Source organism: Lingula anatina, chromosome 1 (genome assembly GCF_051362555.1).
Source record: "Lingula anatina isolate TDL-2025a chromosome 1, LinAna3.0, whole genome shotgun sequence".
Lineage (NCBI taxonomy): Eukaryota > Metazoa > Brachiopoda > Lingulata > Lingulida > Lingulidae > Lingula > Lingula anatina.
This window is the reverse complement of record NC_141767.1, coordinates 61,152,883-61,175,714: the sequence shown is the minus strand read 5'-3', so window position 1 is coordinate 61,175,714 and position 22,832 is coordinate 61,152,883. Positions and strand designations below refer to the sequence as shown.

At 35.0% G+C, this 22,832-nt stretch overlaps 2 protein-coding genes across 4 annotated transcripts; one reads left to right on the top strand and one right to left on the bottom strand.

Annotated features, from left to right (window-relative positions):
• Positions 1-266: 266 nt before the first annotated feature.
• On the bottom strand, positions 267-7,808 carry LOC106155007 (uncharacterized). Its single transcript, XM_013529601.2, has 6 exons — positions 7,628-7,808; positions 5,232-5,349; positions 2,786-2,966; positions 1,807-1,986; positions 1,443-1,578; positions 267-1,116 (listed from the first exon to the last, which is right to left on the bottom strand). Exons 1-6 carry the CDS (start codon positions 7,644-7,646, stop codon positions 941-943), a joined length of 810 nt encoding a protein of 269 aa, XP_013385055.1. The 5' UTR covers positions 7,647-7,808; the 3' UTR covers positions 267-940.
• On the top strand, positions 7,178-21,409 carry LOC106154985 (E3 SUMO-protein ligase PIAS2). 3 transcript variants are annotated; one of them, XM_013529590.2, is made up of 17 exons: positions 7,365-7,383; positions 7,804-7,868; positions 8,738-8,898; positions 11,847-11,938; positions 12,235-12,381; positions 12,704-12,794; positions 13,009-13,059; positions 13,754-13,844; positions 14,112-14,246; positions 14,520-14,625; positions 15,352-15,425; positions 16,012-16,172; positions 16,295-16,446; positions 16,805-16,973; positions 19,770-19,981; positions 20,174-20,214; positions 20,530-21,409. In XM_013529590.2, exons 2-17 carry the CDS (start codon positions 7,827-7,829, stop codon positions 20,677-20,679), a joined length of 1,875 nt encoding a protein of 624 aa, XP_013385044.2. In that variant the 5' UTR covers positions 7,365-7,383; positions 7,804-7,826; the 3' UTR covers positions 20,680-21,409. The 3 variants fall into 3 exon arrangements, with proteins under 3 accessions (XP_013385036.2, XP_013385028.2, XP_013385044.2); XM_013529582.2 differs by lacking the exons at positions 19,770-19,981; positions 20,174-20,214; positions 20,530-21,409 and having other exon boundaries at positions 7,178-7,383; positions 11,850-11,938; positions 16,805-19,396; XM_013529574.2 differs by lacking the exons at positions 19,770-19,981; positions 20,174-20,214; positions 20,530-21,409 and having other exon boundaries at positions 7,191-7,383; positions 16,805-19,396.
• The last annotated feature ends 1,423 nt before the right edge of the window (positions 21,410-22,832 follow it).

Genomic DNA, 22,832 nt, shown 5'->3' with positions numbered 1-22,832 from the left:
TTGAGCTCTATGACAACTGTAAAACTAAAAATGTAAAGACAATTATTATTTGTGGGGAGAATAACTAATACAGGTGTAAGCCCAAGGCAGTCACTGAGTGAAATATGTGCAGAGATGAAATACACAGTAAAAAACTAAACGGACAAAATCAAATGCTCCTGTATAAAAAAAAGGACAGACAAAGCCACTCACTAGTTTGAAAGTTAAACAAATAGTTTTGAAGCTAAACTAGAAACCGTCTCTGATGGCAATAACAAAGTCGGGCATCGGAATATGTGTACTTTAATAACCATGATCAATCAGTCTGACAAAACATTGTATAGAAGGCATTTGCTATTTGAAATTAAGATTTATTTACCCTCCCCTGCTTCATTTCAGAGGCTAGCTAAAGCTTTAGCCAGCCTTGAAGCAGGTTTAAAACTGATCCACAGGCTTTGGTTGATTAAAAAAATGTAGCCTTTTTTTATGCTTTTGTGAAATGCCTTGGTCAGACAATTCCACAATCAAATGTTCACTTTTGCTTCATTGTAAGCGTACTCTGCATTTAGTATATCTTCAGAGCTTTTCACATGAACTGAAATCTTGTCCGCTTAGTTATAATATGAAAATGAACTTGTTTTTTTTTTTAATATTTATGTCCTCAAACTGGTCTTTTATACAAAGTCCAATTATGTTTAACAATGACAGGCCTCTGATAATATGGAGTCACTTGAAAAAGTTAATCATTAACAAAATTCTAGGTTAAACAAGGTGTCACATTTCAAATCTCTTTTAATATATAACTGAAAGTGCAACAAAGCATGCAATGCAAGTTTCCAGCAATTCTGAGTTATTAATCATTGTCACACTGTTCTTGTGAACAAAACATTGAAAGTTCAGTCAAGCAGATCCTTATCACGTGAGTACAGATTGTTGAGTAGTAATCAATAAGCTGCTCATCTCATTGGCCATTCTCAAGTTTCTTGTAATCTGATAAATGTTCTATTTCATCTTTTTTCATTCTCTTACGTGCTGCCATGTGTTGTCTGAAAAAATGGTACTTTCTTTGATCTCTATTAATCTTCTTTTTCAACTGAAGCATTCCATATAACAATGCTTCTGCAGATGGTGGACAACCTGGAAGAAAATAAAGTATTCATTTACATCTCAATTATTACAAAGACTGCAATTAATTCTTAGTAGGGTGACAAAAGAGTTTTAAGTAACCAGAACATTTTATTTCAAATTATATTATTTTGCAGATTGTAGTAAAATGTCAACTTGGCTGACCAACGTCACTGTGTTTATACCAAACTTTTAAGTCTCATCTTAGTGTTAAAGATATTTACTTAGTTCTAAATATCTGTGCAAGTCTTTTTGCCTTATACAAGTTAAAGTGAATTTTTATCAAGTGTACTTTTCTGCAGTATTTGCCAAAGTTAAAAAATAATTAAAAAACTTGCCTGGTACATATACATCTACAGGCAAAATCCTGTCACATCCCCTTACTACCGAATATGCATAGTGGTAGTAACCTCCACCATTGGCACAACTTCCCATGCTCACTACCCATCTGGGATCAGGCATCTGATCATAAATCTAAAATTGAATTAATCAGTATCAATCATACTAAAAAGTGGAAACTTATTTTTCTTTCTTTGTTAATATCTGGTAAATAAATCAATTCTGTACTTTCTTATTACAAAATAGAATGGTGCATGAAAAACATACTACATATTTTTCTTTTATTCTCAAACTTAAAATTTGTCCATATATAAAAAATAACTTGTCAATGAGAGTTGTGTCAAACATGGGCAGCATAACTACCATTCTAAGGGCTGGTGCCATTTTGTTTGTGAGAGTCCCAGCAACTATAATACAATCTGCTTGGCGTGGACTTGCTCTGAACACCATACCAAGCCTGTCCATGTCATATCTTGGTGCAGCGAAATGCATCATTTCTACTGCACAGCAGGCAAGACCAAATGTTAATGGCCAGATTGAACCCTGACATAAAGAGAAGAAAATGATAACCCTAGAGACTGACCCATGGGAGAAATTACACCCTGAGATATATATATATATATATATATATATATATATGTATAATATAAAACAAAAACATCCAGAAAAAAAGCACAATGAATCCAAGTAGATCTTAAATACTTAGTTGTCATTAAAATTGGTAAACAATTATTATCAATTTCTATCCAAAATATTTAAGAAAATAACACTGTAAATTACACCATGATAAGGATGATGATGTTAAAATCACATGGATACTGGACTATTTGTGTTTGAATGCATCTGACTTGGGCACTGTTCACATGAAAAATCCGAATTCCAAAAATCCATTGGCGGTATCTAGTGATCATGGTCTGTGCCCTTAATACCCCCCAAGGGCCATTTTCTTTCTCTCTAGCTTATTACTGCGCATGCGTCCAGGTGTCAGAATCTCCTCCGAGCACAACCAAGATTTAATTACAGCTTTGGAAGTAACTCACTCGCTCTGCTAGTTACAGAATTAGGCCGCAGGGTATTCAGGGCACAGACCGTGATCACTAGATACCGCCAATGGATTTTTGGAATTTGGATTTTTCAGGTGAACGATGCCTTGGCTAAACTCCAGAACAATGATAGTTTTGTCTTTCTAAACAAAATTAAGTCTGGAAGACCAAAGATTTTGCAGATAAAATTTTATGTATGAGATAGTCAATGGTAATTTAACTTTATGCTGATTGATGTAATTTTTCTATATTTACACAGGTTTTAAAGGGGTCGCATGGGTATAGAAGAATTAACTTACCCTTCTGCCCCAGTTTATAAGATCATCAACCCTGGCTACAGCATATTCTCCAACAGAAGTTTTTCCAGTGTGTGCAAGCTGTTTACCAGGAACATGGTTCGGCTTGAGACTCAGGGATGTGAAATCTTTTACCTCTGGCCCATCTGGTTGATTTGTGCTTTGCTCCCGTGTAAGAACCAGACTACAAATAAAATACCAGTATTTGGTTATAAACAAAAAAGCAATTTTAACTAGAGGATCAGAGAGGCGATACCGCCTCCAGATATTGTACCACCAGCTGGAGTAAGCGCATTCGTATGGACCCCCCCCCCCCTCCTAAAAGGGACACCATCACCAGTCTGGTGTTTGACAAGCTCTGTAAGATGCAATCAACAAGAGTTCTCAAAATATGCAAAAAATATAACTAAAAATGATACAATCAAGCAGATTTTCAAATTGACTTGCATTTTCCTACCCTTGCTCACTACTGTATTCTCTAGACAAAAGGCCTATTGGTTTTCCTTGAAATGTGTTGTCAATGGTGCATATATGCTGACAAAAGAGAAAACCTAGGGGAAACAATGGGCACATCTCTGCTAGATTTCAAGATATGAGAGGCAAGAAAATATGCAAAGCTCAGTTCATGGTGAAAAAGTAGGTCAAAGGTCAATTTCAATATCATAGTATATGAATTTCTATTCAAATTCAATAGCAACCATGGACATTTCTTTGCCAATTTTGCAGATTTAAAGGCCAGAAAACATGCAAAAAGCAGTTCATCATAAAAAGTAGGTCAAAGGTCAATTTCAAGGTCACAGATTGCTAGTGTATTACTTCCTATTCAAGTTCAATAGTAACTATGGACCTATCTGTCAGTTTTGAAGATAAAGGTGAACGAAAATTTGCTAAGTTCATAGTAAAAGGAAGGTCAAAGGTCAATTTAAAGGTCACAGTAAATTGCCAGTTCATGACTTCCTATTTAAGTTCAATAGTAACTATGGACCTATCTCTGCCAGTTTTGGAGATTAAAGGGAACAAAAATGGGCAAAGTTCAATTCATGGTGAAAAGTAGGTCAAAGGTCAATTTTAAGGTCACTGATTAATTGCCAGTATGTGACTTCCTATTCAAGTTCAATAGTAACTATTGACCTATCTCTGCCAGTTTTGGAGATAAAAGGGAACAAAAATTTGCAAAGTTCAGTTCATGGTGAAAAGTAGGTCAAAGGTCAATTTCAAGCTCACATCTAGATTGCAAGTAAATGACTTCCTATTCAACTTAAATAATAACTATTGACCTATCTCTGCCAGTTTTGGAGATATAAGGGACTAAATGTTACAATTCTGAGTTACAAAAATGTGCCACCACAAAGTACTTTTTAATACAGCATAACACGAAAACCGTATGAAATACAAAAAAACGGAGACCACTCTCAGTGTTGGGCTTTACATGCTCTACAAAATGCAAAAAAGAATGGGTCGCTAGCATTAACGGTTCCCGAATTAGAGACAGTTTTCATTTTCGGTATTTTATGGCCGCTACTCCTGTGAAAATGCACCGATTGACCCCAAATTCACAGAGATGAAAGATGACCCAAAGGGTAACACTTTCCAATATAATTATTGGTTAAGTCTGTGTAGTGTCTGAATAACAGTGCAAATAATATTTTTTTTCGTAAAAAATTTCATTTTTTTGAAAATTTTGGCCCGTTTGACCTTGAAATAAAGGTCAAAGGTCAAATCCAAGGGCATATTTGAAATCTACACATATGACTTTTGGAAAGCCATCTGTAGAAAATTTTCCCATAATTCCTTCCGTAGGGTAGATAATTGGCATTGAATTTTCAAAAATTTTGACAAGGGTGCATTTCAAGGAGCGTCACGCCCAGGTCAATGTACCGACTGAGACAAAAAAACCTGGGGGTTCAAGTTGAGGTTATATGTGACCTAAATCCAAGAGATGGGGACAGGGGTCCTTGCGGTCTAGGAGGAGAAGCGGTAACGGTGACTTGTATCCGGCGCCAGTACGCGGAGCCGGCGGAGCTTACGGAGCCAGCGGAGCCAACGGAGCCGGCAGAGCTGGCGGAGCCGGCGGAGCCGGACGAGACGGGTCGGGACTAAAACCATGAGTACCGCCAGCGTACACGCTGGTGGTACTAATTACCTTGGCAGCTAAATAATTCTTTACAATTTCATTATTTGTGACTTTTCTCAAAAATTTTTAGGTTCTTTACAATTTCATTATTTGTGACTTTTCTCAAAAATTTTTAGGTTTACAATCAATAAAAATTTTCACTGACTCAATGTAACAATACTAATTTAACTTGAGTAATACTTTCAAATTCTATAAACACATCCAATATCGGGAACAATTATCTGCACACTAGTGCTTTCAACTGGGCAACAAGAAAAACAAGTTGACTATGGCACTACATAAACACTGCTTAAAAATATAAGAAAATATTCTCACTCAAAGCTTCTCTTTTCATTTTCCTTAACATGCCGTGTTCTGTCATGTAAAAATCTGGTTTGTGTCAATGGCAAAGTTAGCCTCTGAAAGAGCCGAAAGCTCACTTGCAGATGAATCACTGAAAGAAATTAAAAAGCAGATGTAACTAAGGCATCAATCAGAATTGGGGACTAACTAGTCGGAGGATCAAATATGGTGACCCACTACAAAGCCTGTCATCTAATCCGCTAATAGACAATGAATAGATATCCCGTGGGGAAGTATTCAAGTGGGTCAACCATATTTGACCCTCAGACTACTTAGTCCCCTATTCTGAGTGAGGCCTAAATTAATTTTTCCTATCTGCATAGATCTAAGTATATTTATGTATAATCCAAAATTAAAAACTAAAAATTCTAGACACAAAAGACTTGTTCTTGCACTAATTTTATCATATTTTTCCTTTTATTTCACCTTATCTGCACAGATATCAGTATATTTCCATATTATCCAAAATTAAAAACTGAGAATTCCTGACAACTCTTACACAAAAGACTCGTATTTGCACTAATGTGATCACATTTTTTCTTTGATATAGTTCTAAAACTCAACTCCTTAGTGAGAAGAAAAAGTATTATTAATACCAGCGGTACCCTTACTCGAAATAAATGGGTCTATCCTTTTCTTATTTCTAGAGACCATTCCCACAGATATTTAGATCGATCTATCCCCCTGGGGAGTCTCACTAGATTGCTGTCAGCTTAACCGGCTTAAATGTCTGTCCCTCCTACTAAAAGCTGTAAGGGGGTAATTAATTTTTGTGCGTGCTTGGCTCCCGGAAGATGACAGCAATTTAGCTTGAACCCCCAGGGAATTGGGTCGATCCAGATGGATCAATCCAAATCTGTGGGAACCCGGTCCTAGACATACTAATACTTAAATCAGTATTTACAGTTGAGTACTGCACCTAACTTAAGCAGATCTACATTTAGTTTATAAGTGGGCTGAGAGTTCTCTACTTAAACTTCATTCAAATGCAAGTTCATGAGAATAAAGATTCATCCATAAAATTGGGATCATAATTGGGAAAAACACTAACTTATTGTCATGCTTAGACTCCAGATAATGGGACAAATTGGAAGTGTGCAGATAACATTGAGTCATATTGTTGTAGAGATGATGAGTGACATATCATTTGAAAGCTTATGCTCTGGTTTTTCTGAATTGGGTAGTTGCTTGAAGATATTTCATGTTTCCTCCGGTACACATATAAACACTGTTACCTACTTGATACTGTGCACAGAAAATTAAATGTTTTACGCATATTTTATCTACAGCAAATTTAAGATCTATGATCATGTAAACACCAACACTCTGTTTCAAGTCATAGGAAAAATCTGCATAACCCATTTGTCCATTGTTTTAGCATACGCTTGAAACATACATTCTACAAATTAATTAAAAAACCTGAACTTCCAGGGTTGTCCCATAATATGGGGCCAGAGTCTATGATAAAAGCTTTAACAAATTAAAACATAAACTGCAGCGTGTTTCAGATTAATAGGGCAATGGAACAGTTACAGACAATACCTTAGCTTTTGAACAGCATGTAAATGAAAAAATCACTAAAGCCAATAACATTCTCGAGAAAATCAGGACTTTTGAATAACTATAGATTTTGAGAACTTCAGCCTTTGCTGTAAGTCACTAGTTCATCCACATCTAGAATTTGCAAACCAGATCTGGTCTCCTAGTTTAAAGAAACATAGCAATTGAAGTTGTGCAACATAGAGCAACAAAAAATTTACCAGGATTCTAAGAACTGTCATATCAAGAAATACTGGAAAGATTTTAGCTTCCTGCTGTATCTAACAGGAGATCAGATGATAATATGAGTGAAATGTACAAAATCTTAAGTGAAAAATGTTTTACACAAATTTCATCAGACTAAACCAGACTCACCTAACAAGAGGACAGCATATGAAAAAAGATCGGAGTAGCACAAAATTAAATATCTGCAAATGAGCCAAGCCTCAGTGAGATCCGTTAACAACACGAAAGAACCAGGGACCACTTGCACATCCCAATATACCGAAGAACCACAGGAGAAACACTTTAATGAACCCAACGTCGTGATACTTCATAGACTGCTTTGGTAGTTACATGTAGCCCGGTGGGTATCTTTTTATTATTATTATTTTTATTTTTTTTTTTTACTAAATTTAGTTGACACTAGTCACTAAGACAGAAAAACTGCATAAGTCCGACACGTGTTTGATCTTAGTTAATAAATTTTTAAAAACATTTTACAGCATTTACTAAGAGCGTTATGTGACAAACTAGAGATAACTGTTTTCTGAATGGATTCGAAGAATCAGAAAACGTATCATCAAGATTTGACCTATTATGAAACATACCTCCCCGAGCCACCGCCATCTTTGATGCGACTTAGTAAAATAAAGATCGGTACAAATTAATTTACCGATCATTTTCTTCAAATCCTTTTATAATTAAAAATATACCCCAATTTTTTAAACAAAAATATTATTTTTGGAAACCATTTATGCAAATAAGAATGTCGTGCCATTTTCAGTTTCCATCATGCTTTGACTTTCAATGTCAAAGTTGAACAAAATGGCGGATCCGGCAGACTTGAAAGTGAGTAATTTCTTCGATTTTACAATAAATTTAGAGATATTTCAACATTACTTTTTTTCTAATCACACCAAACCTTTGTTTTTTCTCCATTTTACTGGGTGTTTAGTCTTTGGTAGTGTGGAGGTACTGAGTAACTGAATTTCAGTTATATTTCTTGGCCTAACCTAGTTAGCAAAACAACTAAACTGATAGGCCAAAGCCACATGTTTGTTTCACATTAAGTTGGCAGACTGACAATTTTTGTATGATTAGATGCCCTGTAAGTTTGGTGATTATTTTCAAAGGGTATAGACACTAGCTTTAACCACTATAATAAGTAAATATTTGTTTTAGAAATAACAACGTAACCTTTTTTTTTTTTTAATATATGACAAAAACTTACCTCTATCCACTTTTGGAAACCATTATACTGCATCCTGTATATTTACCAGGCTTCAGTTATGGAGTTATTCATAGTTTTGTAACATAAGGTTTGTCACTGCTATCATTTCTTGCCAAAGTTGCTGTGAAAATGGAGAATGATCTAGAAAGTTCTGTTACTGACCCATCAGTATAACAAATTTTCCCTTTTTTACTATTTGATAAACAATAGTCTGCTTGGTTTTCATTTTTGAGAATCTGTACAAAACCATTAGTTCAGTCCAGTTGATTATAAAGACTTTGAACTAGTAACCCTTTCATCAAATTGATTGCATCTTTGCTAGACTGAGAAAATGATTTCACCCATTTTTCAACATTTTGATGAAAAACATAAGTTACTGTGAAGGACAGGTAAGGTAGCATTGATGGGCTTCGGTTATGAGAACTCTATTCTTATTCTTATGCTACATTTTTTTAGTTAAAGATTTTATTATTGATTTTACTTTCAGCACATGGTCATGAGCTTCCGGGTTTCAGAACTACAAGTTCTGCTTGGATTTGCTGGTCGTAACAAAAGTGGCAGAAAAAATGAACTTTTACATAGAGCATTACAATTAATAGCCAAAGGCTGCTCTACTCCAATTCAGATTAAGATTAAAGAATTGTACAGGTGAGAATGCGTGTCTGTTAAATTTTTATCTAACAAATAGGCTACATAATTGACAGAGTGTTGAAAATTGTTGTAAAACAGTCATTAATTTGCCTTGCCTATCATATGGAAAGCTGAAGTAAATGCTGGAATCGTTCCAAAATAATGCATATATATTGATTTTTTTATACCTGTGTACATCATGAGGAAATTGGCATCTTGCCATTTGAAAGATTCAAGCTTGGCTTTAAGCCAAGTCAAATGTCTAGTTATGCCTGCTTCTCTATGGGCTGCTTCTATTTTTAGAATTTCTCATTTAAGGTAGAATACAGATTAATGCAGTTGAATATAGATTATATAGAGCCATATTACTCAGTATGGGGTGAAGAGTATTTATGAGATCTTGCTGATAACATTTCAGTTCTCTATAAATACACTAGGTTGTCAAACCTAGTGGTTTATAAGAAGTTCCTTTTCTTTGGTACTTTTAAGGTTGGCCAAGTAGCCACATAGCCAAATGAATATGACATATTAACAAACAATTTGCAGGTATGATTTGATGATAGATGGATTTACTACTATTGGGTGACTTTGGCTAAAAAATTTACATTTTAAACCAAATGAGGCTAATACAATATGTTTGCTTTCAGCTGTTGCATTATGATAGTAACTAAATGTTGCAGAGAATAATGTAACATGTTTGACTTCTTAGACTGTGTTCCCATAAACCAATCGTACTAGCTGGATCAATCTAACTCCATGGGCAGTGTTTGACCTTCATTTGAAATAGCACAGGCCAATTTGGCCAGTGAGTTTGAAAGTTACAGGCCAAACTGAAAATGTACAAGCCCGACCTTAGCCTGTTTTATTAAGAAGTTACCAGCCAAATATTCAAAGTGCAGGGCATGTGGTAATGACTGATGATTGAGATGTTATCAGGTACCAATGCTGCATAGTTAGTTATAAGTCATATGCAAATAAAGATAAAACTGTTTTGATCAATCGTTTTACTCATTTTAGGCTCTAGAAGTACTTGTTTCAAGATAAATATTAAAATGAGCTTTAATTAAATATTATTAATATTACAACTAAACTCGTGTGATATTATGGGTGAACTCTGTAGGTCGCTCTGACTTAGATGAAATCAGTGAATAGCTGTAAAGCTAACGAGATTGTTAAAATTTCAAGTGTATCTGAGGTGAAGTAAAATTCGTTATATTGCTTTATTTGAATGGTATTGTATTAGCGCAATTTAGGTAATTCAAGTTCTCTCACCCTAAACACGTTGCTAATCTTCGTGCGTTTGAAAAAACTTTTTTTTGCTCTGCTCAGAAAAAGATTTTTAGAGAACGTCAAAACCATGCTTTGGGTCAGAGAGCTCAGACAGTTAGCTTGCATCAGTTCGTTTCTGCTTTGATTTTGTCTACTCATCACTTGATGCTGATTCTGAGACGTTCTCAGTCTCTTCTACGGGGCGTTCGTAAATTTCAAACCTGCTCCATGATCCACTTGTAGCTTTATCCCAGAAGTATCGACTGCACATAATCCCAAGACGTACTTCGTCAAACTCCATCGCCCAAACATTTTCTCTACTTCTATGCGCAAACGAAGGCTAGGGGCTTTCAAAATTGACAGTGAGACTGTGAATATGTCACTACAGAATTCCTCAACATCAACCAATCACGATTATTACTTATGAAAGTAAAAACGAGGTTAGCAGTTAGAGGAATTCCCTGAACTTCCCCGTAAATATTGGCATGTCAATCGGACTTTTATTGAGTCTAAACTTTGCCGATACACTTAATATAGAAAGTTGAAATAAATATACTCGCCAAAATGGTGACTTGCATCATAAATTTCACCCGCCAGATTTAATTTTTACTCTCATTGGCGTGCTGGCGAGTGCGAGTGTCAAACGCTGCATGGGGCTTCTCACTTAATTTCTTTCAGTGTAATCTGCTTAATTGTCTGGCACGCCCCCTTGATTAACTAGAGGGTAATTGACTGTCGTTAATTACCCCCTTGCAGTTTGATTAGGCTAGCCAGACCTTTAAGCAGAGTTAGATCAATCCAGCTAGTACAATGGATTTGTGGAAACACTCCCTAAAACTACCATTTACCTGTGGCAGAAAATAGGATAAGCTAGAGATAAAATGGGGGGGGGGGGGGGGGTTAAGGGTCTGCTGTTGAGAAGATCTGCTATTCCAAAGATCTGCCATTCCAAAAAAAGTTTATTGAAGTGATAAATGGGCTTAAACAAATTATATTAGTTGCATAATCCCTCTGTGTTGAAGAAGCACATTTAATTTGCTAACTTTGTGCTGTTTGGGCTCTATGTGAACCTTTGGAATAGGGGATCCTTGGAATAGTGGACCTTCAGAATAACCGACCCTGGGAACAGTGGACCCTTAGAATATAAAATGCACCCAAAAATGCAGGGCAGAAAATCATAGTATAATATGTCAAAAGTTTATTAATTTCAATTCAATCATAATTTTTTGTTACAAAAATGTAACAGATAATGAAACCTGTTTAATTTTTGCTATTGCTGGATACCTATTACATTACATGGAGCTGTTATGTTGAACAATTTTTCACATGCCTCCCCACACATCGTCCCTGCAGGGGCACAGTAATTAAATCTTGGCTCAATTCAACAGGTTGAGGGACGACGTGTGGGGAGGAAAGTGAGAAGCAGAGAGACCATTACAGGATTAAGCGGTCTTCCTTTCATGTAGGTCTGCCATATTTAGGTTACTTTCTAGCTAGTGCTCAGCTGTTCTTGATCTGAATGGGGCCAAAGTCAAAGAAAGTATGAAGATAAGAGTTTACATGTTTAACTGATATTTTTCATTTGGTCATCATTTTAAATGATGTATCCAGTACTGTGATGGTGATTACAGCTAGTGATGCCTAGTGATGGCAACTTTGCCTTAAAATGCTGTATAGCATTTTTTAATCTATTTCAGAAGACGTTTCCCTGCCAAAAATACCTCCAGTCCACAGGCACCGCAACCAGTAATGGTACAACAAGCAGCATCAATTAAAGACCCACATTTAGGTGAGCCTGTCTTTGCTAGGAAGGACTGTGATCCTGATTTTGTTGGATAATGTAATTGCAATAGTTCAGTCCAGAATAAAGTTATTAGTTTGCACTTTTGAGGCCCCTTTTTTATTGGATTATTTTGAATATGGATTGCTGTGCAGTGTTGCTGTATAGTATGATAACTATTTATTTATTTATTTATTTATTTATTTTAAATTTATTTATAAGTCAAGAAGCCTTTAAAGAGCTGAAAGTGCTTATTCAATATATCTTGGTCATCACTTAATTTGTCACTTATTTTTCCCTTACAGGTTCATTATTAGGGGATGCATTAGATTACAGTAGCAAACATCTCCCAAGTTCACCATCCAGTGCTCTGCCAATTCATCCTGATGTCAGGCTTAAGCATTTGCCTTTCTATGATTGTTTAGGAGAGCTTACAAAACCTACAAGTTTAGGTTAGTTTTTTTTTTAAATAGGATTTTGTCTTATATTTATGATGCAAACGTTTTCAGTTTTATAATATATGTTTGCTATATCTTGCTATTTATTATAATTTTTTATGTAAGTTTTATTAGATATGCAATGTTCAATTTCCCTTTTAAAGATAGGTCAGAATTTGAGACCAATAAAAATTTGACACTGAACTCATTTCATTAGTAAGAATTGTGTTATGTGTGTGTGTGTATGTTGCAAATAGTTCTTGTTTAACATCATATTGATCTCACAAATGATAATGTGATGTCAGCCTGAACACAACGTATAACATTGTTATTATAGTTCCAAAGAATGCAGGTAGATTCCAAGAGGCAGCCTATGTATTCCATCTTACACCACAGCAAGCTCAGGACGTTGCCATGTCCAGATATGGGTGAGTAACCAATACAAGTATTCGGGTGTTTTTGCAGAGGTGATAAGATTTGTCTATACAATGGAAAACGTTGAACTCACTGATGCTGATTGTTTTGTTATGATGTGTGAAGATCAAACTTAAAATTATGTGTTTTGCACATTTATCAGATTAATCCAGCAGAAACAAGTAGCATCTAGCATTATTTCTATACTGGAATTTTTCTATCCCTCAGGGACTTAAAGGCATGTGGAAGAATAGACTACCAGGTCCAGGTGCAACTAAGGTACAGTATGAAACAACTTACACTGTGTGAAATTTAATGTGTGTGTATGTATGTACGTACGTACATACGTACGTACGTATGTATGTACGTATGTATGTATGTATGTAGATTATTATTATTTTTTTAATATATGTTCAAATATGTTTTATTTATTTATTTGCTTATTTTTTTATATTTTGTGCTATGATGAAAGTGCAGGGGTCCTGAAACAGCCAGCAATGTGGGTTGTTGTTCTGTCAGTATACCATTCTCAGTTGCATGTGGTGACAGAGATTTGGGCTGACAACAAGATATGCAATATTCTGAGCAAAGTTTGAGCTTTACAACCTATTTTAATATATGAAGATATAGTTAATAGCATGTAAGTGTGTACCTGTAAAATGATAGAACACGATTGTCAGATATTTATTTTAGTTGGAAATTTAGATACTGAAAAGATGTCAGGGGAAAATGGTCTTTTTAATAAATTTATTGGTTGTAGTCAGGTAAAACCTGTATACTTCACTATTTATATATCTGACCAATTCATAGTTGTTATTTGTAGAGTTTTGAAGTTAAATACATTTAAGAAAATTTAATAATTTTCTTTATCAATAATACTTTTGTTATGTGTTTTAAAACAAATGTATAACGAAGGAAAAAAAGAAAAAAGTTTGTCCAACATTGCTTAAAAGGCCCTTAATATTAATTGCAGGTTCTGCCTTTTGGAAACCAGCTGTGAACAAGCAGATAATTTTCCTCCAAGCATTTGTGTCAGGATCAATGGAAAGTTAGCTCCTCTTCCAGTAAGCCAATTTATTTCGGTGCTCTGTTTATAAGTTAAAATATGTAATGATGATATTCATGATGGGCTTTCAGCCTTTTCAATGAACCTTTGAATAGAGAGGACGGTTTGGCATCTTTCTTTTCTTTCATTTTAATTCATACAGTATGATATTTGATTTGCCACACTGGTTTGAGATTGAGTATCAGATTGTAAGATACCAGTATACCTGTTCAGTGCTCTTCAGTGAAACGTGTTATCTGTGATGTTCAGAAAAACTTTTTTCCAGAATCCAATTCCCACTAACAAACCAGGAGTTGAACCCAAACGTCCTAGCAGGCCAGTGAACATAACACCACTCTGCAGGATATCTCCAACTGTGCCCAACCACATCACCGTGTCATGGGCATCAGAGTTTGGAAGAGTAAGTAAAAGTTGCATGGTTTAGCTGTGTTTCCTGCACAAAGAGACATGCATCATTTCAGCAAAGTGACTTTCAAAATTTATCATCTTATAAGATAGTCAAGTTCTCAGAGTCTAGCAATATTGCTCATTAGAGCTTTCCTTTGACTTTCAATGTGTCACAGATCACTTCAAAAGATTTTTATTTATCTTCTCCCTATCAGCATCAGTCAGATCTTGGATGTTTGTATAGTTTTTTCACTGCTAACTCTGACAGGAACTGTGTTGTTTTCAGGGCTACTGTGTGGCAGTTTATCTAGTGAAAAAACTAACATCAGAAATACTACTGGATAGATTAAAACGTAATGGTATTCGGCATCCAGACCACTCTAGGGCACTAAGTAAGTTTTGGTTGTATAATGCTTTGACTCTTGAAATGACAAAGTATAGAATTTCTTCTAAGTGTCCCTTATACTTTTATAGCTATTTTTTTTTTTTTTTACATGGGGTGTGTTCATTGATGGCTCTTTATATTCCAGTGCATAGTTCAGTACGTGTTGACAACTGTTCATGCATTGAAATTTTTGACAACTGTTCAGGTCCACGTATGCATATACTGTGTACGTATATATGCTATAAATGTATTTATCAAAGGATATGTAATTTTCAGAGTTGTAGCAATATTAAGCAAGCAGTGTATCAGTTGCATTCGCTGTCCAGAATGTTCGACGAAATCCTTTAGTTTTTGAATATTTTTATAAGTTCTTAGTGACACTCACCTCCCTTGTAACGTGGTGATGAATAATGAAAAAGCTTTCAAAAAGACCCACGCAGAAAACTTCGAGTCCTGATCTCTTACTTAGCTTCTTCTTCCGCAGTTCATGGTGCATTTATAAAAATTTCGGTGGCAAAGAATACAGACTTACTGCCTGTTGCTTATGGTTTACTCAGAGCTCACGCACAGTCCTCGTCACACACTGCCATCTTGTTCTCCCCCTCCAAAATTTTAACTATTTGTTAGTTTCTTTTTATTAATTGTTGTCAGAGGGGCTTAGAATAGATAAGAGAAAATTATAATACAGATTTGTCATTTCTTCTGTTATAAGATGTTGTTATGATTATTTCAGTCAAAGAGAAACTATCACATGACCCTGACAGTGAAATAGCAACAACAAGCCTGAGAGTATCCCTCATTTGTCCTGTAAGTTTCCATTAATGATAAGAATTTTTTGTTGGTAATGATTGTAAAATAGACACAACAATGTATTTATTCTGGTTGCTTGCTGAAAATCATTAGTATGTAATTGCAGTGTGATAAATGGTAAATGGTAATGCTGTGATGAAAGTGCAGGGGTCCTGAAACAGCCAGCAATGTGGGCTGTTGTTCTGTCAGTATACCATTCTCAGTTGCATGTGGTGACATAGATTTGGGGCTGACAACAGGATATGCAAGATTCTGAGCAATGTTATTTATTTATTTGTATTTTGTGCTATGATGAAATTCCAGGGGTCCTGAAACAGCCAGCAATGTGGGCTGTTGTTCTGTCAGTATGCCATTCTTAGTTGCATGTGGTGACAGAGATTTGGGCTGACAACAAGATATGCAAGATTCTGAGCAAAGTTTGACTGTAACTTCTTGTTTTTTGGAATATGTATGCATATATGTATATGATGGTGTGTTTGGTAGCACTAAAGTCTTTGCTGTGGAGGAAATGATAGGAAACAGTTGCCAAATATTCATATATTGAGAATTTTTATATTTACAAGTTAAAAAATACCATTTTCAGCTGGGTAAGATGCGTATGCAGATTCCCTGCAGAGCCAGCACATGCACTCATTTACAGTGTTTTGATGCCTACACCTTCTTGCAAATGAATGAAAAGAAGCCCACTTGGATATGCCCTGTATGTGATAAACCAACATCATTTGAAAAGTTGATTATTGATGGGTAAGTAGTGCAACTTTATAAATGTCAGCGTTTTTTACTGAATGGATAGTTCTACTTGTTGACACAAAGAAAATACCTGTAATTCATCTGAAAATAAGTCAGCAAGTGCATTTAAATTTCAGGCTGTTTACTGAGATATTTCGACAGTGTCCAAATGACAATGAGATTGTTTTCAATGAAGACTGCTCTTGGATCCCTGTTAGAAAACAAAATGATGCTCAAGTTTTGTCTAGTCCTGTCTCAAAAGCTAGAGAGCCAGCAACAATGAAAAAAGGTAAAATGCACATGTGATATAAGCCAGTGTTTTTACTTTTGTTAAAGCAAGTAATGTCTTGGTGAAAAAGTAAAAAGTCTAAAGACAATTTTTTTTTCCTATGAGGCACGATGTTTGACCCATCACGAAAGGGTCTTGGATCATATGACTGTCTCTTCATAAAATCTTGATAAGTTTTTTGAAAATGTTCATTTACATGGCAATGTAAAGCTTCATGCACAGGCTTAGATTCATTTTTAATACAGGTTACCATAATGTCTTAGTTTTTTTATAGCTATACATTTTAAGGAGTTCTAAGAGTACTTTTAAACCATTTGCATGGTTTTCATTTGTAAATTTTTGTTTTGCCTATTGCTAGAATCAGTTGCTATGGCAGAGCCAAGCACTAGCGGTACAGTGAGCACTCCAGTGAAGAAAGAAGCTCAAGTCATTGATCTGACATTGGATAGTTCCAGTGATGAGGATGAAGATTGCAAAGAAGAGCATGCTTCTCCACTGTCAGCATCTTCAGCTGCTGCAGCCTCAGGGTGTGTGAGTCCTCCTCTGATAAGCTTAGATACCCCACCTAGGGTGACAACATACACACCACCTAGTCAGCCTCATACACCGTTACATTCCAGCCCACACTCTCCTCTATACAGCTCTACTCAGTACTCACCATTAACCTCTCAGTCCTCTCAGTGTTCCTCTACCTCCTCCATTAACACCATTGTCCCCACCCCACCACCTGCCCATTCTGGAAATGCTCTATCTGGCCTTGGCTTCAATGGCATCCAGGGTAACATGGAACCTATATCACGAACTGAGTTTGAAGACTTTATGGAAGTGATGCTGGGAAGCGGTTATCAGCATCAACACCAGCAGTATTATCCACAAGGATTTGGGTATTATCAAACACCACCCACTCAGAATTACCATTTATCAAGGATAATGGAAATGGACAGTGATGATTCCATTATTTAGCTGAGTGGATAGTATAAGGATAATGAGGATGCTTTCAGTCAGTTCAAGTAAATTGTCATATGCTCAGATTTCTTTTTAAATCTTGTCTAGAACCACAGCAATATGCTCCCCTTAGTATATGATAGAGAGGGCAAACATTGACTTAGACCCATTGTCCTGTAAAACAGTTAATATTTTGGATTTTTTTTTTAACTTAATTCTCTGTGGAAAAAGTTTTGTTTCAGTCAGTTGCTCAAAAAAAAAAAATAAATAAATAACCACAAATTGGAGACTTAAAAATGGGTTATTATTTTCCTTAGCTATTGGCAAACATTTTACCTATGTCTTTTACCAATTACAGGACATTTACATTTCTGTCTCATCCTACTGATTAAATGGGTGCAATTTTTTTCTTGTTCATGAATGAGGAGCAAGCTAGACATGGTGCCTGGACAAAGATCTGTGCTCCAATATTTTGCAGTGCCATGAGCCTTCATCTTTGACCAAAGATATTAGTATTTGTATGTCTTATATGTAAAAAAATTAATAATATAGTTCAATATTTATCTATCTATCTATCTATATATATATAAATATATTTATTTTATTTATGACGTGTAAATATATGTATAATATCAAAAGTGAAAGTGTACAGTTGTTAAAAGAGCTGATGTCTTAAATTACAAAACATGGTAGATGCAATGTTTAGTTATATAAAATTTTGAAATTATGTTAAAAGTGCAATTTCTTAAAGCTTTCTTTTAGCTTGCGTTTCCTTATTCTAACATAAGGTAAAACTGGTATGATAGATTAACATACACAATTTTTTTGACATGGATCATCTTTATTGTAGATTTATGAATTGTATTTCTTTCAATAAGTAACATTTTATTCATTTATGCAACTGCAGGCAAGTTTTTTATGGGTATGTCAGATTTTGACAGATTTTTTAATTTGGGAAACAAGTATGAGACAATATACTTAGATGAAGTAGATATTGAAAAACAGATATCCAAAGCTCTATTTCAACACAGAACACATGTTAAAGTAAACACTTGGAGGTCAACTGCTTCTTATAATTATCTCACCGATTGTTAAGTTTTTAGTTTTAAACAGCTGACGTGCTTTAAAATGGTGTTGGGGCAATTTGTCCAACTTCTTTATGACAGGTTGCATATGTACAGTATCCACTCCAAAGTCATTAGATTGTCTCAATATTCAGCCTTTTTGATGTCATGTTCAGCCTTTAATTCATTTAAAAACAAAGAGATCTTATCAATCCTTATTATGGGAGAAGGTTTTTATGACTGCTTTGGAAATTTTGTTAAGATTTGAGCAAATGTTTCCTTTTATTCTTCAAAATATTGTTACAGTGAAGTGAAGGCAAGACTTGCCATTTTTAAACAACACTTGTTAGTGATATGTTCATATCAGTTTATTGTTATGGTTACTTAATATGGTTATTGTGTTTTTTAAATGTTGTCAAAATTCTTGAACTTAAGGTTAACAATAGGAACACTTCATGGACTAATTTTGTAGTTTTCTTAAATCAGACCATTGCCTTTCAGCCATCCCTCCTTATCTGTCATTCTATCCATTCCCACCATAACACAATATGAGATAAAATTGCCAGTACCCTTCTTAGTTCCTTATTCACTTTCCTTCATACCTTGCTTGCTTGGGTATGCATGTGCTCTATCAGTCATAAAATGATAAAGGAACATAGTTATTAGTTATTTCATTATATGGCCATGACACATGGAATGAAAAATGGTTACATTGTTGTTTCCTTCAACACAGCCATCACATTTTACTCTTGTTTGACTAGGTTAAGAAATGGCTTGAAGAAAGCAGGAGGGTTTGACATTTTATTGAGGATGACTGTGTTTGATGGATTGCATTTTGTACCAGTGTTTTTATGTTAAGAAATTCATATTGAAGGATGTGTCCTCTAACCATGTATATGTCAAAACCTATTTTAGAGAAATTAAACTTTCTTTCCTTAAAATGGTCTTGTTCTTTCTTTTGTCTTGAAACCCAACAGGAATAATATGACTGCCAGAGCACATGCACTCAAAATTTTTCATCTTACTAATACATAAATTTATTGAATAATTTTACTTGCAAATTTTCTTTTAGAAGTGATGTGCAGTTTTTAAAAAATACAAGTGCAATTTGATACAATTTCACCTTAATAAGGAGGTCATTTGTTTTAAGTGAAATGCCACTTAATACAGAAATCAAAGCGAGAGAACCAATGAAATGTTTTAAACATGTCATTCGTCAAACACTTAAATGTGTCAAAGAAAGGGATTTGTAGACGCCTACACTGAAAATATGACCACAGTTGTTTCAAATTATTCAAATGGTTAATTTTTCAGTACTAAATATGCAAAGAATGAGGCACCTATGATGCACCCCTCCACTGGCATTCAGGGAACTAGAGCTGCCCCCTCTGCCACCCTCCCACCACTACCCCAGTTGTACAGTGTTGGAACAACAACATTAGGAGGCCTTTTGCCAACAGTGGGTCGCAGTATGCCAGCAATGCCACACAGCTACTCAGAACCTACATTAAATTCAGCCATGTCAGGTTGGTTGGTTATCTTCAAAGCAAAATAATTAAATTATACTCTGTGAATTTACTAAATATTTGATTATACTTTATAAGGAATCATTGGTCTGTTGCATTTACAGTAATTTTAGCAAGAAAATTATGTTAGGGCTGATATTCTAAAAGTAATAAAAGTAAGCTTGATATTCTTATTTGGCATGATTTTTCCAGACATGGAACTCATGAGCATATTAAACAGAGATGACACAGAGGTGAGATGAAAGTTGCTTCTTAGTTCAGTAATAATATTTCATTAATTTGAACTATAATACAAATATTTTATTGAAAAATAAACCTTTTTTATATTTAATTTTTCGACTGTTTTCTTCTTTGTTGAAATTCTAATAAGTTAGCCTTGCAGTGTTTAGCAAAAAGAATATATCAAGCAGAAAATTTATATCATTAAGTGCAGTTGGATATATGTAGCTAAAACTTTTCCTTTGCCAGGTCATGATTCACTTTGTAAATGACTCAATACTTTTTCCTTAATTTGCAGATGTAGAACAGTTTATTGTTGTCATTTTCAGATTGTTGATTTTATGGGAGACTCTTTACATTCAATATCAAGTAATATCAGCGAACCTCTATCAAACACCAGTTCCATTGGAGTCATCAGCAATAACTCCAGTCCAGCTACAGGAGAATCTCTTGATAATGGAATCATCACTCTAGACTAACCATTATTAGGCTATAGATATAATTTTGCTCTCATATAGAATCATATTATATTTTGAACTGCGTCTCAAATTTACAGCTGTCTTCCTGACTCCTTAAAATTTATGGTAGTGAGCACGGATCAACAGAAGAAGAATGGAAGACCTCTTGTGCTTTAGAATTTAGAGTCCTTGAAAAGTGCTTCCTTTACAAGTTGAATTTTTATCATAAGTTGTGGATTAATAAAAGTTCAATTGAAAACTTGCTTGAGTAATAAAACGGAAATGTCAGTTACTCATGTTACTTAGTTCTCAGATTTGTTTCAGTGGTTTATTTCTTTTCACAGAAAGGGCAAATGTTTATTTTGTGTAGTTTTAGATGTAATAGCTGATTCAAAGACTTATGCAATTTTGTTAAAAGAAATTTTGATAAAATTATAATGTATGTTGAAACAAATGGCATTTATGAATTTTTATTATTTGAGTTCTTGTTTCTGTTTGCTACCCATTTTTAAGTTGCATAAATTTAATAGTTTCATTGCATTGATAATAAAATTAGAGAAGGAAAAACTTGATATGTACAGAAACCCTTCGGTTAAATATTGGTAGCTGTGTTGATAATTTTGCCTTTGATTTAATTGTAACTTTGTCCATGTTAGATACATTACAAGTTATAGTAAACTTCTTTTGTATTTTCATTTAATATTTATGTACAGATTGGTTTAATAAATATGTTAATTTTATCAAAGAATAATATTGCCTATTAAGTCTTCAAAAAGAAAACAGACCTTACTAATTAAATGTTTTGCTGAAAAAGGGCATTTTGTTTCAGCTGTCCCCAGCATTATGATGTTTTAACTTGGAAGTGTGCTCCCTAAATTTTCTGTACATTTTTTCAGATGATGTACAGTTTTGTTAGCACAATCTTGAACATTATAAAAATGGTAAATACCTCCTGGTGTTTTTGGAGTAGTGTGGATCTCACCTTGGGGGACATATAAGCGGTATGATGTATTGCAAAATCACTTGTACAGGTGAAACATTTCCAGTAATTTTCCACGGTGCATCGCGACGGGGACGCTGCGCAGCCATGAAGCAGACCTTTGACTAAGTGGTCGAATGATAGCTTCCATTCTAGTGTAAAACACTTTAGCCCCAACGTTCTCCAAAATTTTAATGACATTTTGAACGCTGACAATATATTTTGTAGAAGTTATTTCACAAATGATACTCTCGTGGGTGTGTATAAAACCTGCGACGGAGAACGACAATACTTAGCGTTTGAGGTATTTCAACTTGAATAATCAAATGACATATCAAAATGATACCCCTCTCCCTATGTTTTGTTTTTGTCGTATTATGACAACTTGTCAGATATGGCAACCAAATTATTATAAAGGTGCGGATCCAGAGATATTTTCTCACAGTCTTCCAAACTATCTTTGTTGATCCATCCTCCATTTTTGACCGTCTTCAGACAGAAAAAATTACATACCCATCAATGTAAGTTTGAAAATCTGACCGTCTCCCGGAAGACCCTGAAGACGACCAATCAGCCCCTACAAAATGAGTGGAAATTTTGCGTAATACTAATATACATACCCTTCTGCCAAGGGCGCAGATTAATTATGTGCATTTTCTTCAGAGTGAGAATCCTGTAATGAATTAGCATAGAGACATATTTGTGAATGTCTAGTTTATTTAAGAAATCAATCTGTGCTCCTGGTGTAGGTTATCATACACTGTAAAAACAGTGCTTAGCATTTAAATACATACAACATACGTTAAGCACCTATACGCATTTAGAAATATGTGTAAAAGCTAAGCACGTATAGCTTTTCAAGCGTTTCACAGAAGAAAATGCTAGACACGTTGGCAGTGTTACACGTTTAGCTATGTGCTTAGCTTCACCGGTATATGGATCTATAATAAGTCTATCACAAGCTAAGCACATTGGCAAAGCACTTCCCCTGCTAAGCGCGTGAGGCTGCTAAACACATGGAGCTGCTATAGGTGTGGAATTCCTAAACGCGTGGAGCTGCTGAACAATACCCTCTACCAAGGCCGCAGTTCTTGGGGACATTTTTTGCTGAGGCGACATCAGATCAAAATGACTATCTACATGTATTTATCTAGAGACATATCTGTGAATATCTGTGAAAAATCAATCTGTCGCC

What these genes read in the sequence shown, in the direction of transcription:
- LOC106155007 (XM_013529601.2), bottom strand. An exon ending in TTATAAACTGGGGCAGAAGG is followed by an intron (nt 1,987 to 2,785) that starts GTAAGTTAATTC and finishes TCTTTATGTCAG; the next exon opens with GGTTCAATCTGGCCATTAAC. An exon ending in TGTAGATGTATATGTACCAG is followed by an intron (nt 1,117 to 1,442) that starts GCAAGTTTTTTA and finishes ATTTTCTTCCAG; the next exon opens with GTTGTCCACCATCTGCAGAA.
- LOC106154985 (XM_013529574.2), top strand. Translation starts at nt 7,827, where the DNA reads ATGTCAAAGTTGAACAAAATGGCGGATCCGGCAGACTTGAAA. An exon ending in GAAAGTTAGCTCCTCTTCCA is followed by an intron (nt 13,845 to 14,111) that starts GTAAGCCAATTT and finishes ACTTTTTTCCAG; the next exon opens with AATCCAATTCCCACTAACAA. An exon ending in GAAAAGTTGATTATTGATGG is followed by an intron (nt 16,173 to 16,294) that starts GTAAGTAGTGCA and finishes TTTAAATTTCAG; the next exon opens with GCTGTTTACTGAGATATTTC.